Genomic DNA, 17,382 nt, shown 5'->3' with positions numbered 1-17,382 from the left:
AGATAATGTCGTTCAGTGGATGATGATGCAAACACAGGGGTGGGAGCAGGGATTCCTGCTCAGAACAGTCTCCACCATATTATGCCCCAAAAAATGCTGCTCCTGAGAGCCAGCTGTAAGATTAGAAGGAGCTGAAATATGGGTGAAGTCCTAAAATCAGCCATGAACAACTTCTATAGAGGAAAAAAGCAGAATGCACACTCTGCAAAATGAGAAATGCAATTATTAATATAAAAAAGCAAATTCACCTCGCACCAGGCATTCAGTTACCTGTTGCAAAGCTTGCCCTGTCACCTGAGCATTCCTGCAGCTCAGCTGAAGCACAGCTCAGGACTTGGGTCAGCTTGGAACAGCAAACCTAAAGCTCAAGCTCAGAGCTCCGTGGCTCTCTGCCAGGCGTCAGTGAGCAATTTTCAGCGTGCTCTAAAATTTACTGCCCATTTCCTGCATCCTCAGAATGAATATGGAATTCTTACCAGGCAAACAAAAAGATCAAGATACTTTTTAAGTGGCCTGTGGAGTTATCTATTGGATGTCTGCATGGCTGAGTCATGGGCATTTGAGCTAACAATAATATATTCAGATTTTTTTCTTTTCAGGAAAGAATGGGGGATTGATCCTGGAATGTTAGTTATTTTATCTGATAGGCTCTAATGAGTTCAACATAACCAAGAGCATTTCAGTCAGATGAACTCTGACATCCCCTGTCAGTCACTGATTTTACAAATGGGGGAGAACTCCAGACTGCAAAAAGGCCTTTTTGTACTGAATTGTACTTGGCCATTAGTTACAGTCAAAGAACTTGTGATTACATTTTAATCAGAATACCTTTTCACAGATCTTTTCTTTTACACATCACCACCCAGCAGCCCAACTCTACATGTAGCTGAAATTCACCTAACATATGTGAATTTTTGAAGGAAAGGCACGGACTTAACATCACTTAGATGCTTTCACAAAGCATCACTTAGACTACAATATATTTAGTGAATTTTAAGGTCAATAGGCATTATGTTTTTTGCTTCTCCATCAGGGTTATAAAGTGTGGTTTGATGCTTGATGTCAGATCTCCAGCTCAAACTCCCCAAATCTGGGCCTTAAATTTCATTTATGACAGCTTTACTGATCTTAATTTGAAATAAACCCACAACACACATCACTCAATGTTTCTCTGAAGTCCTTTACACTAAATTTTGTTATTTTTTCCACATTTTTTGAAGCATATTCAACTGACTCACAGGTGTGCGGAGATGTCCAACACACCCAGGCTGAAGGGAGACCAAAACCACCACGGAGTGAAACACCATGGAGTTCCTCTTGTAGTGAAACACATACCCGGGGCCTTCCACCCACCAGGAATTCTACAAAACCAGGTGCAACAGCTTGCAGGAGCAAGGATCCAGACACTAAACCACATCAGTGACACAGGCATGGAAGCAATCCAGGAAAGAATTGTTCTATAGAATGGATGCGATGCCCAGCATGAGCAGGAAGTGTCACAAGTCAAACAGGATGAGGCCAGCAGAAGGAACATTTCATTGCACACTTTTTTGGCCATGCAGCAAAATACAGCTCCATATAAAGTCTTTATTTTTCCAAAGACAAAGTACTTAGACACCTAAAAAAAAAAGTATTTCCACACCTTTCCATGCCCTTCCCCAGGCTCACCAGTAATGTCAGCATGCATCTGCACAAAGAGAGGGTTCTTGCTCAGCCCACCACACAGGAACAGCGTGGTGATCTCATGTCCTGCAGCCTGCATCGCCTCCAAAATATGTCTTGTTCCTAACTTCAAAAAGGGGGGAAAAAACAGAACCAGATGAGCACAGGAGAGCAGCCAGGAGCACAACTACACCTGCATGGCAAAGACATTCCCACCAGAACCTTCTCTTTACTTTGTACAACAGCATCTGAAAACCCAGCTCAGTGAAGAGGTTTCAATTCTGAAGCCAAATAGCAAAACAGAACAAGAAGAGAACAGCAAATAAAAAACTGTTTTCTGTCTTTTCAGCAAAAAGGAAAACCTGAAGAATTTTGTATTGGCTTAACTATTTCTCTTGGCCTTTGCCCTATGCAAAATAAAACGTTCCACTTCATGGCTGGATTAATTGAAACATCTCAAATGCAGGCATATTTTAAACTTTTCATTTACAGTCTCCATTCTGAGAAACTCAAATCAGAATGGCAGAAGCAAATGTTTTGCCATTTTCAAAAAAAAAAAATTTTTTTTGTTTTTGTTTGCTTTGCTTCCCTCCTCACTGAAGTCAACTTCCTCCCTATTTCCCTCTTGAAAGAATATTTTCCATTTATTTTACAAACTATTTGACCAAATATAATTCCCAGCTCTTTATAATACTGTGGAAGTCAAGCTTGAAGCTCAGATTTGACAAAGTATCAAATTCAAGGCAAAATGTTGCCCAGTCTGACTCTTGGTAGGCCCATTCCCTAGAAAACACAATCTGGTCAGAGTTTTCATAAACTGTTATTTGAGTTTTCTTTAGACCATGCTGCAGTTTATTAAGAGGGCTGCAGCTGCAGCAAACCCCTCTTCAAATAAAAGCTATTGAAAATTGAACTTGCAGGGTTCCACCAGGCTGGAGATGTCCACAATGAATGCCCAGCACTATTCTGGACAGGCCTTCAAATGTATTTTGATTTTTAGACAAGCAGCTCAGAGGAACCTGAGCAGCCCCAGCCCCAGCTGACTAAATCCATCGCTTCCCCATTGACACAGAGGGCTGATCTCCAAATTGCACAGCCACGATTTTAATTATGGAAAAATCAACTGCTCCAAAAGGAGTCTGCCTGCTCAGAACAGGCTGGACAGCCACAATTACATCTCTGATCATGTTCTCATCTGGCCAACTGTTGCATTGCATTTTGCAGTGAATAGTTAAAAGGAGATTCTCTTTCACTGCTTCTGAAATTCAAATTTATTAACAACTTCTCTCACAACATACACACGTCAAAGACCCTGAGAAAGAACATGCTGTGAAAATTATTTTGTGTTTACCTGCCTGGAAAATTGTATTCACACAGCAATTTAAATTAAAGCCAGACTTATTTCACTGTGGGTGGGGGGGAACTAATTTAATCCTGGGTTTGAGAAAATGCAAATTGAGGGGCTTCAAATGCAAATTTTATATGAAAAGGGAAAAAGCATCTCCTGCTGAAAAGAAAACTAGAGATTAACATTCTGTGGGCAGACCTATGCTTTGTACAAGATTTTTACATAGGTTTAAAGTTTATCTTGCACCCATTGAAGACAGCTAATGGTACAGGATTACTACAACTGTTTCCTTCAAATAAAGTTGAATTTCCTTCAATAAAAGTGAAGCTAAAACTGGCAGTGAACATTTAATTTCCTAGGTATTCCATCAGCAATTAGTAAATATATCGAGTCAAAACCAATGTTCTCTGACTACTTTTTAGTTACTGTTTCAATAATGCTTTGGAGAAAAAAATAATTTCCCTTAACTTACAGTGAAAAGAAAACTACAATATGTTCTTTTTATATTAAATCAGCTCAATCAGCTCTCCAAAAGATATGCAGCTGCTGAGTTTACTGCTCAAGACAGTATTTGTGTTTTACACAAAGTTTGAGCTGTATCATATAATGAGATAATAGGTGACTTTCCCAGGATTTCCAGCAGAGAAGGTTTCCACTTCGTTAGCACGAGATAATCACAGGGCACCTGTTCCAGACTGGCAAGTTCCTTTCAGGGGCAGGATCAGTCCCTGGCATTGTTGAACCTCTCCTCCACATTCTTCTTTCAATGGTGGGATTATACTGAAGCATCAGGTATAACCCAGCTACATTCATCTGCAAAAGGCTCCAAACTCACAACAATGAATCCCAGGCTGGGGTTAAGTTCTCCTTATTTGCTGAAGAGGGAGGGTTAACACATAAGATGAACAATTCCCAGTAAAATTACAGCAGCCGCCCACCCTCTCCATCCCAGATGGCTGACCCAGCCTAGAAAAGTTGTTGTGAACCAGGAGAGGAGCTTGGAAGTTTTCCAACTGAACATAGTTTTGTCAGGAAAACTCCCCAATTCATCAGCCTGTTCATGTTTTACAAAAACACCTCAAGTTCAACAAATTAAAAAAAAAAAAAAGGACAGAAAGGATGTTAAAAGAATGTGGATTTCAGTCACCAGAGGGCTGGGGACAGCACGTCCCACTGGAAACACCCTGGGCCAGGCTTTCCAAACCACTTCTGTGAGCCAGGGTTTCACCTCAAAACAGAACTTCTCGTGAACTGGAAATCCTGGGTTCAAGCGAAAATCAGGGCAGAGAGAAAAGCATTCCGAGAAATTCCCCATCCCTGCTGCTGGCAAACACGAGGGATGTTTCCCAGCCTCCCTGCCCAGCCACGGCCACAGGCTGGGACTGCTCCTCCAGGGCAGGGACACAGGGGGCAAGATGTGCCCTGGTGGGTCCGAACCACAGCCCTGGCACAGAGCTCTGCCTCACCCAGCGGGCAGGGAGGCCAAATCCAGGGATTTGGGAACAATCTGCAGCTGAGGCTTTTCAGGGCAGCACAGAGCCCTTTGTACAATTGCCAGAGCTTTTCTCCCCCTCTCTCAGCCTCCCTAAGGACAGCTGGGATGTTAACACTGCTCCTTGTGCTGTCAGCCTCCTCCCTCACATCTGCACCAGAGGCAAAAGCTCCACGGACTGAATTGCCATAAGGACAGGAGTTTTTAGGGGAACATCTTCCCCCACAGACTGCAGATTATCCTCCATTTGGGAGTGGTCACCGATGTGGGCGAACAGTATCTTGCTCCTTTAAGAAGCCCATTAAATGAATTTATGTATTATTAGAAATCTGGTTAGCAGAAGGGAATGATCAGTCTGCACAGAACAATTCATTTCTTCTTTTATGCACTAAAAATGTCTTACAGCAATGGCTTGGATCGTGGCCAGGTAGATAAGGGCAAGTTCATCCAGACCCCGAGACAATGTTAGTCCAACAACCTGTGCAAAGATCAAAAAGAAGATGTAAAAATCCAGCCAAAGTAAAACTCTATTATTCTCTATGGCTTCTTGTTGTAACAAGTTTTAAGTGCTAATTCCAAGCCTTACTCCTGTGAGCTGTACACATAATGTTATGTTAAACATGTTATTCCTGATCTGGGGAAGAGCCACATAAATTATCCTTGCCCTTGTGAAGAAATAAAGAACAAACAGCATATTGTATGGGATTAGAGATAGATTAACTCTGACAGTTTTATGTTATGACTCAGATATTGCTCGTGAATGTATTTAATGTAATAATATGAAAATGCTATTACATAAAAATAACTTTTTAAAAGCATTTCTCCCCCTCCTTCCCAAGCACCCTAACACTGAAACACAATTAATAATTAAATACTATATCTTAACCTCCTTTACTCTGACATAAATCAATACTGCACTGTAGTTACTCTGGATTAATATCAGGCAAGACCTGAACGCAGACAGAATTGTGACAGAAAAAATCAGTTGCTATTACCAGTATTTGCATACAGCCATCATACCAAGAAAATTCTGATTTTGCTGCAGTATGTAATTCTATCATAAAATAATGGAGGTATTATTAGGATCCAAAAATACCTAGGCCCTTTTTTTTTAATCTTTCCCTCATTTGTGGCTTAAAACATGCAGCAGTGCTTATGCCTTTCCTATCTCAGTGTTAAATACAGTAGATTTTGGTGCTGGTGAGCAGCTTGAGAGCTCACTTCAAGGACAATCTGCCATTTTGAAGGAGATATTTGCATTAATCACCAGGTATTTTGATATCACCAAATTATGATACCTTTCTGTTACAGTTCTGCACAGCCCTGGCTTGTGAGTGAGCTGATCTACCAGTGTAAATTCAAGGAAGAGGAACACCCAGACTCTGAAAGATGGGTTGAAAAGCTGTTTAAATCAAGCACCTAGGGTCAGAATATGTCATTCCTTTCCCAGACAGGTTTCTCTTGAAATTTCTTGCAACAAACTGTAAGATTTGGTACACAGGTAAGATAAGAACAGCAAGAGCTGTGAAATGTGCTTCCTAGGAAAGATACCTGCACACACACAACATTCCTCAAGTTTTTAGAAAATTAATGTGGCTGTAGTGACATCTCAAGTACAATGATCTCTGGTTTTCTACTGAAACATCAGCAATGCAGCAAGAAACCCAAATCCTTTGGGATAGTGTAAATAGCTAAGGAGGAGTACACTCAAAATTGAAGAAAAGCTCCTTCCAAACTGCTTTTTTTTTCTTTTTTCCCCTGTATTGACCTTGTTGCAAAGACAGGCTGTTTCTTACCATGCCCTTTAGTGTCAGATCTGTTAAGGGAGATCTGTTACCATGGAAATCTGGCCAAACATGTAAATCAACAGTGAGGAAACCCACAGGCAAAGATTTCTTAATCAGATCCAGGTGACTGTTCAAGTATGTATATATACTGTGAGCACTGCAAGAAAAACAAGTTGGAAAAAGAGGGGGGAGGTTACTCCTCAAACATAAAACATTTGTACCACCACCAAGTGCAGAAACCCCACCAAAGCACAGCAAAAGCCCAGTGCCTGCCAAGGCCATGGTGCTGCAGGGATATCTCTGTGCACGTGGGCTCAAAAGGCCATCAGAATTCCTTAATTTCCTAATTTCCTAGGATGAGGGGAGATAATGTGACCTTGAGCTTGTCCACTGACTCCTAAGAATCCCCAGAGCTGTTTGAGATTTGGGGGCTGTTGCTGCTCCTCTCCCACAGCTGAGAGGGAGGAGTAAGGAGGATTCCAGACAGAAATGAAAACCGAGTTCCTTTGCAAATGTTTAAAAATTTCTCTGATTAATCAATAGTGCTGGATGTACAGCTTTCCTTTTTTAAACCATAATTATTTCAGTGTGTGTTATGATTAAAATGCAGCACTAAGGGTGGAGGAGAGAAAGTGAGTGGCTGCTATTTCAGGGAGGAGCCCAACATGGGCCTAAATATGATTGTATCTATGTTCAGATGCTACACCCTACCCCACAATATCCAACAGACTTTTTTCCTGGACTTAAGACTAATGGTGAATTCTTCAGTGCCTTGGCTTGCAATGACTCTAGTGACATTCCATTTAAAAAATGTTGCAATTACGCTCAGAATATTTTTTTCAAACACTCATCCTATCACAAACAAACCCATATATATTTTCCATCTCCTTGGAAAACTCCAAGCGGGGCATTTAACTCCAGACATGTGGGTCAATAATAGCATCTAACCCTAATTACAATTGATTAGTCATTGTCTCATCCACTGCAGACCCAAACAGTGATATTCATTTAGCCTCTACATGTATATTCAATCATGCACTAATGAGATCCCTAAGGGAATTTGGCATATGCTTTACTAGTTTGACTTCTGACCCACTAGCAGCTGTATATTTATACTTTGCATTCAACCATTCAGCTGCATGTTTTTTCAATTATACCTTACCATGTGTACACTATCAGAGGATATCATTCAAAATGAAGTACACTTGGAAGACATTAAAATAACTAATTTACATCATTATTCACGTCCTTTAAATGTGCTTTATGTGTCTTCCTGGACCCAAATTATGATAATTTGGAGGTCACCATCATTTCTTTCCTGTTGTAAAAGTGGCCCTGTTTTCCTCCATCCCTAAAGACTCCACTACAAGCAGTACATGCTAAGGATAAAGTAGCTTTAATTCCAGTCTCAATCATGGCTTGACTGTTGGGAAGGATAAAAAAGGAAAGCTTCACTCAACCACCAGACATCCCAGCCTCTCTCTCCTCTCCATCCTGGTTGATTGCTCTCACAAGGATTAGCCATTTGTGCAGCTCTGTCAGAACACAAGGACTGAACAAAAGGAGACTGAAGTTGAGCCAAATATGCTTAAGATCCACACAACCTTGGAATTACATTTTTTCCCACACCTTTTCACATTTTATATTTTTCCTAAATATAGATAAGGGTTCAAGGCACTACATTTGGACTGAATGACCAGCAAAATCCCTCAAACACCTGCCAGAGCCTGTTCTACCACCTTTGTGTTTAACACAGTATAACACCATGACCTCCTGGAGCTTTTTCTACTCAGTTCTCTGTGAAAGTATCAGTGGCAGCTGCCTCTGACCTGCAGAGCTGAGCATGAGCTGTTGCCATGAAAAAGGAACTGTGCTGAAAGTGCACAATAAGAAATCAAAGCAAGGCTGCCCAGAGCTGTGTTCATACGTGGGACACAACTTCAGAAAGCAACCAGAGGTTGGTATTTAATCTGAAAGATGCCAGCAGGTATCTTTCAGGGAAAAAAAAAAAAAACAACAAAAATTTTCGATTTCTAAATTTAAAAACAAAGGTTCTAAACCATCTAGAGACACAGAGAACTGCCAAATATAATTCTTATATTCTGCTAGAAACATGCCAGAATTGCTGGTGGATGTTGTGTGTAGTAACTTCAATGCTTTCTTTTCAGGAGACATCTCTTTAGATGGGGAAATGGCACTGGGAACTATATGACAGGGAATTCTGCCCTAAAACAGCACTTCACCAAGTGCCAAAGGACATACTAAACTTTGCTGCCAGTTACATGCTTTCCTTCCCTGTCAGATTAGAAACAGTCATTCTAGAAAACAAAAACAAAAAGGATCATATTATTTCTTATAATTTCCTACTCTAGTCTACCTGTACAGGATTTAACAGAGTAGTGATGACTAAATGTCAGACCTACACAACATGTAGGATGAAGAGCAAAAGCAATACATCACAGCAATTTCTGCAACTCGCTGAACTGCCTGAAAAACCCCAAGTTTTGGTGCTCACACATTGTGCCCATCAGACAGACCAAATGCTAAATTTAAATTGTCCAGAAAAATTCTCGTGTAATTCAACCCTCTCCACTTCCAGTAAAAGAAGGGTAAAAAAGCACCCAGGAATAGGACTGGGAGGGTTGCACAAGCCTGGCCTTCAGCAGCAGTGGTCAGAGCTGCTTGTGTGAGCCTCTCACGCCCTCCCAAGCCACCACAAATCTCTGCACCGGTGCTAAAACAGCTGGAAACCTGCTCTGGTGGGGGCAAAGGAGAGTTTGCACAGGGAAACTCCCAAGATCAGCTGCTCAGCAGGGAGCTGCCGTTCCAAACCTGCCTCTTAGCAGCATCAGGAGAAAGGGAGGACAGGTTTGGGGAGGCAGAAGGAGGTGAGAGACCTCTGGTGTTCTGTATTTAATGATCCAGACATGCATGTACTTAACCCTTCACTGCACCCAGCATGGGAAGTAAAGGCAATACGGAATTGCACACCAAAGTATGGAATTCTCATTTGGTTTCCCCTCCATGGCTATTTGCAATGGCTGAACAGATTCAAATTCCTCCAGCCACACAGAGAATATCCTTAAACATAATAAACCAAATTCTCTGATCTGTTCTGCTGAGAATTCCAGTGAAATAATTCATCATCACCAATAATCCTCTCAAACAAGATACCATGTTTGAAGGGAGCCTACAAGAAAGATGAAGAGAGACAATTACAAGGGCCAGGAGTGACAGGACAAGGGGGAATGTTTCACTGTGCCAGAGGGCAGGGATGGATGGGATATTGGGAAGGAATTGTTCCCTGGGAGGGTGGGAGGCCCTGGCACAGGGTGCCCAGAGAAGCTGTGGGTGCCCCTGGATACCTGGAAGTGTTCAAGGCCAGGCTGGACAGAGCCTGGAGCAGCCTGTGGTAGTGGAAGGTGTTCCTGGCCATGGCAGAGGTGGGACTGGGTGGGCTGTAAGGTCCCTCCCAACTCACACAGTTCTGTGATTCTGGGATTATTTCTGTTCTGTGTATATGACTTAATGTAGGTAAACACATAATCCAGAGTTTTGGCCAACAGCAGCTGCTACTTGTACCCAGGATAAGGCTGAAGTTTGAAAAAATAGAAAAGGGAAAAAAAAATAGAACGGAAAAAATAATAAGAAAAAAACAAGTTCAAATTTCAAAGTTCCCAACTTTTGTTCATTCAAATGAAATTCTTTAAATTTAACAAATATTTGAGAAGGACAGAGAGACAGAAGATGAGAGAATTAAAATGAGACTTGTTTAGTAAATTTATAGCAATACCAATCTTTCATTAGGAGAGTGATACCTGGAAAGTATAAGAAAAATACCATTGAGCAAATTACCTTAATAAAATATTATCACTCATTTTATAAAATATTACCACTCTTACTATCAGTGCTATTCTCCACCACACAGGAGACTCAGGAGACTCAAATCCAAGGGTATGACATCATACCCTTGGATAACGTGGAGTTCTACTGCCAATAACCTGTGTTTAGTGTCCTGTTCACATCACAATCTCAGTTTTTGCACTGTGGCATTGTTTGTGGTCTGTCAGCTCAGTATCAGACCCAGCAGACACAAGCAGGCTACTCCATAGGCATTCTTCCAACACACACAAAAAAAAAGATTTATCCTGGCATTACAGACTAAACTGTTTGTCTTATGCTTGTGCTTCAGATGGGGGCACTGGAAAAATGGCCTGGAAGAATTTTGAAAAAGACCCAGTTCAATCTTTATTCCAAACATACACAGATGCATTTATTTCCCGATTTCCTTTTCCAGAGAACAACAAAGAGAATTCTAGGAAGCATGAATCTGTTTCATATTGAATGAAGTCCAATTCATTTCTGGGAATCCTGGTCAAGCTCTTAACAAACAAGTAAGGCAGTGGGCCCTGCAAGGCAAGGAAGGGTCATGCAGAGAAACCAGGTAGAGCTTTATCTCCCCAGGGAGGACTGGAAATAACTCTGTAACAGCAACGTGCTTAATCCATCTATCAGGACTGGCCCTGCCTCTCAGACCAGAGGGAGAAACTGAAGGGGAAATGCCAAGTTTGCTGGGTTTTTTTCTTTAATCTAAGGAGGAAAAGGACATTTAAGATAATCACATTTTCATCAAACGTGCCCAAACTGTTCAGCTAAGACCTCTCTGGGAGTGATGTGAACCATCTCAGAATGAATCCAGGCCAAAAAACCTTGAGCAAATCCAGGCCTGACAGAAGTGTCTGAACCGTCTTCATCACTTCTAAAGCAGAGCAAGCTCAAATTCCACATCACGCACAGCCTCTTGTTCAAGGAATCCTGGAGTTACCTCCAAGTCACCCCTCCATTTAAAGTTTTGTCTGAAAATTCATCCTGTGTTTCTCTGTTCTATTTGTGCTGCCAAGCAGGAGTTTCTCATATGGTGGCTACACCTTCCTTTAGATGACTGTTTCAAAAATACTGAATTATATATTCCTAATTAAGCTACAGCCCATCCTAGGAGCTTAATTATTTCACCTACAAATTAAGACATATTGTTAGCCCAAGGCATGGAGGTCTGCTGAACAGGGCTGGTGCTATAGAATCAAGAAATACCTTGGGCTGGATAGAAAAGCAAAAAGTTAAGATGATTACAGATATGCCAAAGGTATCTGAAGGGAGTTTAAACCTTACATTTAAGACCTGGAAAGTCTTTGTAAATACTTCCAGCCCACTATCAGACTGGTAATTCCCCTGAGTGAGAATGAGGACACTGCTGGGAATACAGTGTGCATGAGTCTGTAAGGCAGGTATGTTATAAAGGAATAAAATAGTGACCTGGCTGCAGCCTTTGCCTCTAATTCTGGGAAGGCGACGTGGCCTCGCACCACATGATTGATCTGAAAAAGAGAAAAGCAACATTTTGAGGATGATTACATCTTGAAAATTCAACCCTGGAAAAGGGAAAGGCAGTGTTACAGCTCTAGAAAAGACAAGAGAGCCTCTAAATTACTCATGAAGTGTTAAATCCTAGTCCTAGCAAAGCCAATGGCAATACTACCACTGAAATTCAGGATTTGGCATATAAACAGGGAGAAAAACAACAAACCTTGCACCAAACCCAGGCCAAATGCTAAGCATGCAGCTCCTCAGTCAGGAGAGTAAGGTGAAAGAATGACTTTTTTTCCTGCCCAACAGCCCTGCATGTCCTCTAGTCTGTCCCATTCTGCATGGATATCCTCATTGGAATTCTACCAGAAGTATCTTCTTGGCCCAAATCCCTACACCATCTTTCTCTATCATGCTGTTATGATAAAACACAAGGTGTGTTGTCATCCTGATAGATGCTTCATGCATTCATTGCAGGAAACAAAATGTATACCCTGAGAAGCAATTATTGCTATAAAAGAAGATCAATATAAGCTCTGTCTTATGGTGAATTTATAAATCAGCTTGTCCTTTCTCTCCAGTGGTTACCATTACTCACAAAACAAAGTATCAGGTAGAATAATATGGGCTTTTAAGGCAGTAATTCAGCAGGTTTTGTGGCCTGTTGATAATATCCCATCAGAGGTGACAGTAAAAGCTAAGGAGGCAAAACTACAGCTACTCAAAAGCGCTGAGTATATTTGGCAGTACTTACTGACAGCAAATCACATTGGTATTTAATCTTAACAGCACGAGTCTAGTCCTGAACCACAAAATGAAGCATACACATGTGAACCCAGCAAAGAAAATAATGCATGTCTGTTCTCCCTGAGATCAGCACCAAAAACAGAGGTCAGACGTGTGCATGCCCCAGAAACATAGCTCAGGCCCAAATTCTGCAATCCTGCAGAATGTCTTCAGAACACAGGGGCAGCTCATGAATTCAGAAATAAATCTGTAAATAAACATCATATATAGGTGTGTGCTCTGAAAACACTGTTACACAGAACTGTTACAGGAGTTACGAAGTTTGCCCTTAATTCAAGCCATGGTCACGTGAGGGATGCATTTAGAAACCCTTTTCTGTTATTTTTTATTTCACAGTTTGTAATGATGTCATGCCATCCTTTGTCTCTGTTGTGCAATATATTTCTTCTTATACATTTTGAAAATATAGTGTAAAACCCTATTGAATATACAACTAAACAAGAATTTGCAGATCAAGTGACTTCTTAATTCTTCATTTGGACTCTATCTAAAACAGTTTTCAAAATCCAACTGACTTCTTTTGCAGCTGTATCCCAAAACAATTAGAGCTTTTTAAAGGGATCAGCTTTACTTTTAAGAAGTTTGATCAGACTGTTCAAATTTTATGGAAATAATTCACCTTGGGGTGTTGATCAAGCAATGGAAAGAAACCCTAAAACTGTCCTTTTTTTTTTGGTTTGTTTTCAGAAAACTTTAGGTGTGAGAAAGAAGGAGCTTTGAAATGACAGATAATAAATGCAATGTACCCTGCAGAGTGCACATGGCAGTGTCTCCTCCCATGGCTCTCTATGTGTCAAGAAAACCACATGGGATATCCCAAAAGTATTTTAATGACACACTTTCCCTAATATTCCTTAACAGTACTTCAAGCTGACTTTTGCTGTGGGTCCTAACAAGACTGTTCATTTTTCCCAGTCATTTCTTTAATGATTCAGGAACACCTTGTTCTCTGGTGCAAGAAAGGAAAGGATTTTTAAAATCATCTTTTTCAAATGCCTTAACTCTCATTGTACATTTTAAGTGTGGAACCTCTGTGAGCCAGCCAAGAAAAACTACTGACTGCCTGTATCCTGTCTGGAACTTAGATAAGTGTATTTACCTGTTCAGAATTAAGCACACAGAAACTTCCTTCCCAAAAGTGTTCTTGCAAAGCAACACACAAGATTTGCTATTTTCCCTGAAAAATGGTAGAGCTACGAGCCTACATTTATTAATTTATATGGACATTATTTAGTTTTATGTCTGGTTGTAGCAGTTATTTGAAAAATGGGACACTTTTTGGTTCTAGCCCAATCTTTACCTGAAAAATTTAAAGCACATATTCCACCTGCTGCAAAAGCAGTTTTTAGCCACAAGGCTAAGGAGGGGCTGGAGGTGGGGTGGGAGGAATGACTGTGCCACTGCAGCTGTGTCACAGAGGAATGTCAGGTTGGTGTGGCCTAGGAGAGAGCACAGGAGGGATCCCCAGTCACAGCTCAGCCTGGGGTGAGTGTCTCAGTGTCTGGGTTTCCCAGCCCAGGAGGATTTCTGTTTCTCATTCAGTGACTGTTCCATGTGGAATGTTTAAATGCCCCAGTGCATTTCCTGGCCGTGTACTCCCATCTCCAGGCTTTTAAAGAGATGGGTGGTGCTGAGTCAGGAGTGATTACAGCTGCAGCTTGTGACAGACCAAAACCCACCTGCACTTGGGGCTTTCCAGGGACACCCACAGGCCTGGGGCTGTCTCCTGCAGCCTCTCCAGAGGCCCCTGCAGCTCAGCCCTGAGGACAGCCAGGGTTTCCACAGGTTGGACAAGGTGACACTGATGCCTCAGGTTTTAGCTTTTATATTTTTCATATTCTGTACTGTTTTAGTGTGTAAGTGTAGACTTGATGGTAAAGGATGGTGAGCTCTCTTCACTGAGTAGGGAGACAAAACAATTCCTTCTCCAGCTGGGCACCAAGGACAAATGACCCAAACCTCAGGCCCAGGAGCACAAACAACGTGGGCTGGAGAGAGGAAAACAAGCAGGATGGGACTGCACGGGCTAAAGCTGGAATGGGACAATGAACTGCAATGTGCCCATGGAGCAGAGCTGATCCCAGGGAGAGCCCCCAGGAGCGCTCGTGCATTTTGGGACCATTTGGGTTCCTCTTGGGTGCAGCCCTGGCTGGGCTCTGGTGCTGCCCAGGGTGGATCCATGGAGGAGATCCTTTTAATAAATCCCTGCTTTATTCTTTAGCTCTGTCCAGCCTCTGCTCTAGGCCAGCCTTCACAAGGCATCAACACAAGGAGATCCAGAAGCCCCAGGGTTAAGCAGTCACCAAGGACTTGCTGACACTTTTGGACTGAAGCCTAAATACTGTTGTGTACATGTAGCCTTTCTTTAAATTTGATATATTTTATTTCTGACTGCCTTCCTGTAAATACAAAAATTCGTTTTTTGTGAACTCTGCCTAGCTCTAATTTTTATTGGTAAATTAAAATAACCTAATACTGTTAGAGTCTTTGTATTCAGGGAAACAACTGAGGTGATGGAATAGTATGTTACTGTATTACTGTTCTGTCCCTATATCTTTCAATTATGCCCATCAATGAACACAACTGATCTATATAATACAATATGTATCACTTTCTTCACCTCAAAGTCTGTTTCAGCCTCCTGCTAAAGCAAAGAATGAAGCCAATTTGCCTGTAAGATAATTACAATAATCATCACCACCACCATAAAAGGAAGACATGCCCTGTAAATAATTCCCTATCTCTATGCAAATTAGCATTACATAACAGACATAACACTCATCTAATTGTTAATTGCTTTCAGCAGCCTGGTACATCCCATGATCTTATGGAGGTGTTTCAGGTCTGAATTGCTAGTCTCCAAACACTCACCAGTTTTCCTGTAGCACTCTGGCCTCCCTCATTCAACCACAATCCAGGAACCATGGCAGAGAAATACGGTCCCCAAACACCAGGCACAAAAATGGGGGTTTCACTGACCTGGAAAAGTAACAGAAAGCTTTAGTGAATCCCAGTGCTTGTCAAAGTAGGAACTTCACAATTAAAGCTTGGCAGCTATCAGAGTCCAATACTGAGACAATTCCTGCTTCTTCACTGGAATTACCGATAGAAGTGGAGATGTACAGGTAGAAACTTACTCCAAAAAAAGGTGGGAAAATGTTTTTCCCCATTTACATAATTTTTAGATGACAAGACACACACAGCCCACAACCCACTCATCCCCACTGACAGAAGAACTGGGCCTGGCCAAACAGAAAGTATGACATTTCAGGAACAGGAGAGAGGGGAAACTGCCTCATTTCTCCAGAAAAAAAGGCCTTATTTAGAGTGACTAATGGGACACAGTACTCTGCTCGATTGGCATGAGCAAGCACAGGCACTGCAATGGAGCACAGGCGTTTCCAGAGCACCCATCCTGTACACTGGAGAGCTCAGAATGAGGAGGGATCCTGCTGGCAGAGGACAGTGATGTCCCTCGAGAGCTGCCATCATCTCCACGCTGGCAGTGGAAGCCAGCACAGTGAGTGCCCTCACAACAGCGCCAGGAGAGTCGGGTGCCTCAGGTGCAGGCTGCACACCTGGGCTGGGATCTGCTTGGCTTCAGCAGCAAATGTGCCTGGGTAAACACCAGATTCTGCCCCTCACCTAGGCTTAGCTTTACACAAACCACTCCTTCCTTCACAGCTGTGAGGGCAGATCAGGCAGACATGTGAGCAGTGTCTCCCAGGCACAGAGCAGGGCTGTGCTCCACCACTCACACACCAAATATCCCCAGCACAGGGACAGCCTGGCCCCTGCACTCCCTGCTTTCGTGGTTAGACCACTCAGGATGTGGGAGACACTGGTTCACTTCCTTTCTCTCCTTCAAAAGATGCAAATTACCAGTTTATAAGGGTGGAGGACATTTTCCTTCCTCTTGCAAAGTGGTTTCAGTTTCAATAGACCAGACAGACTTTCTAGACTTTCCTCCTGGTTCAGCAGATCACTGTCCAGTCTAGCAAGTAAGGCCAGCCCACATCAGGGACTGGGATGGTGGGACTTGGGTCCCAGGACTTGCTCCAAAGACTAATTGTGAATTCCCCACTGGTTGAACATGGAATTCTTGCAGCAGGGGCTAGAGGACATCCATGTCCTGCTAGGCTTCTCCTGGAAGCAGGATCCATGTTTTCTCTTCCAAGACCACATATATACACTCAAGTGAGACACAGCTGTGATTTCACTGGGAAAAGAGAACAGCAGCGCTGTCCTACGCCATCCCATGATTTATGCTGCACTTCCCACTGATGATGGCTAAATCTGCAACTGTTGTTTTCTAGAAGGTGGGAACTAGTAGCAGAGAAGGATACAAGATAATTAATTCCCTAACAAAATCAGTCTGTGCATTTCCAGTGCTGAAGAGCAAAAAGAGAGGTCTTAGTCAATGGGACAATGGGGTTTTTTGTATTTAGACCTTGCTCTTCAACAGCAAAATTCTAGACCCATTGAAGGATGATCAAAGTTTGCTGTTGAATTCAATAAAGCCTGGACTTCACATCAAAACAGTTTTGAGAATAATTAAAAATTCAGGCCTGTTCCTGTTAAACTTGATGCACATTCTCTCTATATTTAAACAGGCTGAACTTTAAAGGCAGTTTTTACTAGCCAGTAGGGAATATGCTCCCAAATGCAGTTTACTGGCATTTGTGCATCACACATGTTTAGTAAATACAGCAGCAGGGAGGTTTCTGCACAAACAATAGTCTGCTCAAGCCATAAACTTACAGTACAGCTGATTCTTGTCAGGAAGTTAAGTAGGAAAACAAAACAACAAAAATTTGTTTTTCAAAATACACCACCACAGTGTCAAGAAATGCTGATTTGTCTCAGGAACGCATCTAACAAATCTGAGAATCCTGCTTGGTTCTCCCTTATCAGCTCTGATG

General features: G+C 42.0%; 1 protein-coding gene across 12 annotated transcripts in view; it reads right to left on the bottom strand.

The window, feature by feature from the left end:
• Nucleotides 1–17,382, bottom strand: part of FGGY (FGGY carbohydrate kinase domain containing) — a 124,519-nt gene that overhangs the window by 30,091 nt on the left and 77,046 nt on the right. For 11 of the 12 annotated variants that reach the window (XR_011001811.1, XM_068198879.1, XM_068198880.1 and 8 more), the window contains 5 exons: nt 15,332–15,439; nt 11,603–11,664; nt 6,299–6,446; nt 4,906–4,980; nt 1,669–1,789 (listed from right to left, as the gene is read on the bottom strand). Coding sequence is in view for 11 of the 12 variants with exons in the window: in XM_068198879.1 (XP_068054980.1) it covers nt 1,669–1,789; nt 4,906–4,980; nt 6,299–6,446; nt 11,603–11,664; nt 15,332–15,439 (514 nt within the window). In the remaining variant the exon portion in view is untranslated. Of the gene's footprint in view, nt 1–1,667; nt 1,790–3,695; nt 3,824–4,905; nt 4,981–6,298; nt 6,447–11,602; nt 11,665–15,331; nt 15,440–17,382 lie in introns of those variants that run through there. The other variant, XM_068198884.1, reaches the window with a different exon arrangement.

Source organism: Anomalospiza imberbis, chromosome 9 (assembly GCF_031753505.1).
Source record: "Anomalospiza imberbis isolate Cuckoo-Finch-1a 21T00152 chromosome 9, ASM3175350v1, whole genome shotgun sequence".
In the NCBI taxonomy this organism is placed as follows: domain Eukaryota; kingdom Metazoa; phylum Chordata; class Aves; order Passeriformes; family Viduidae; genus Anomalospiza; species Anomalospiza imberbis.
Note: the sequence above shows the minus strand (reverse complement) of the source record. Positions and strands in the feature narration are given on the sequence as shown.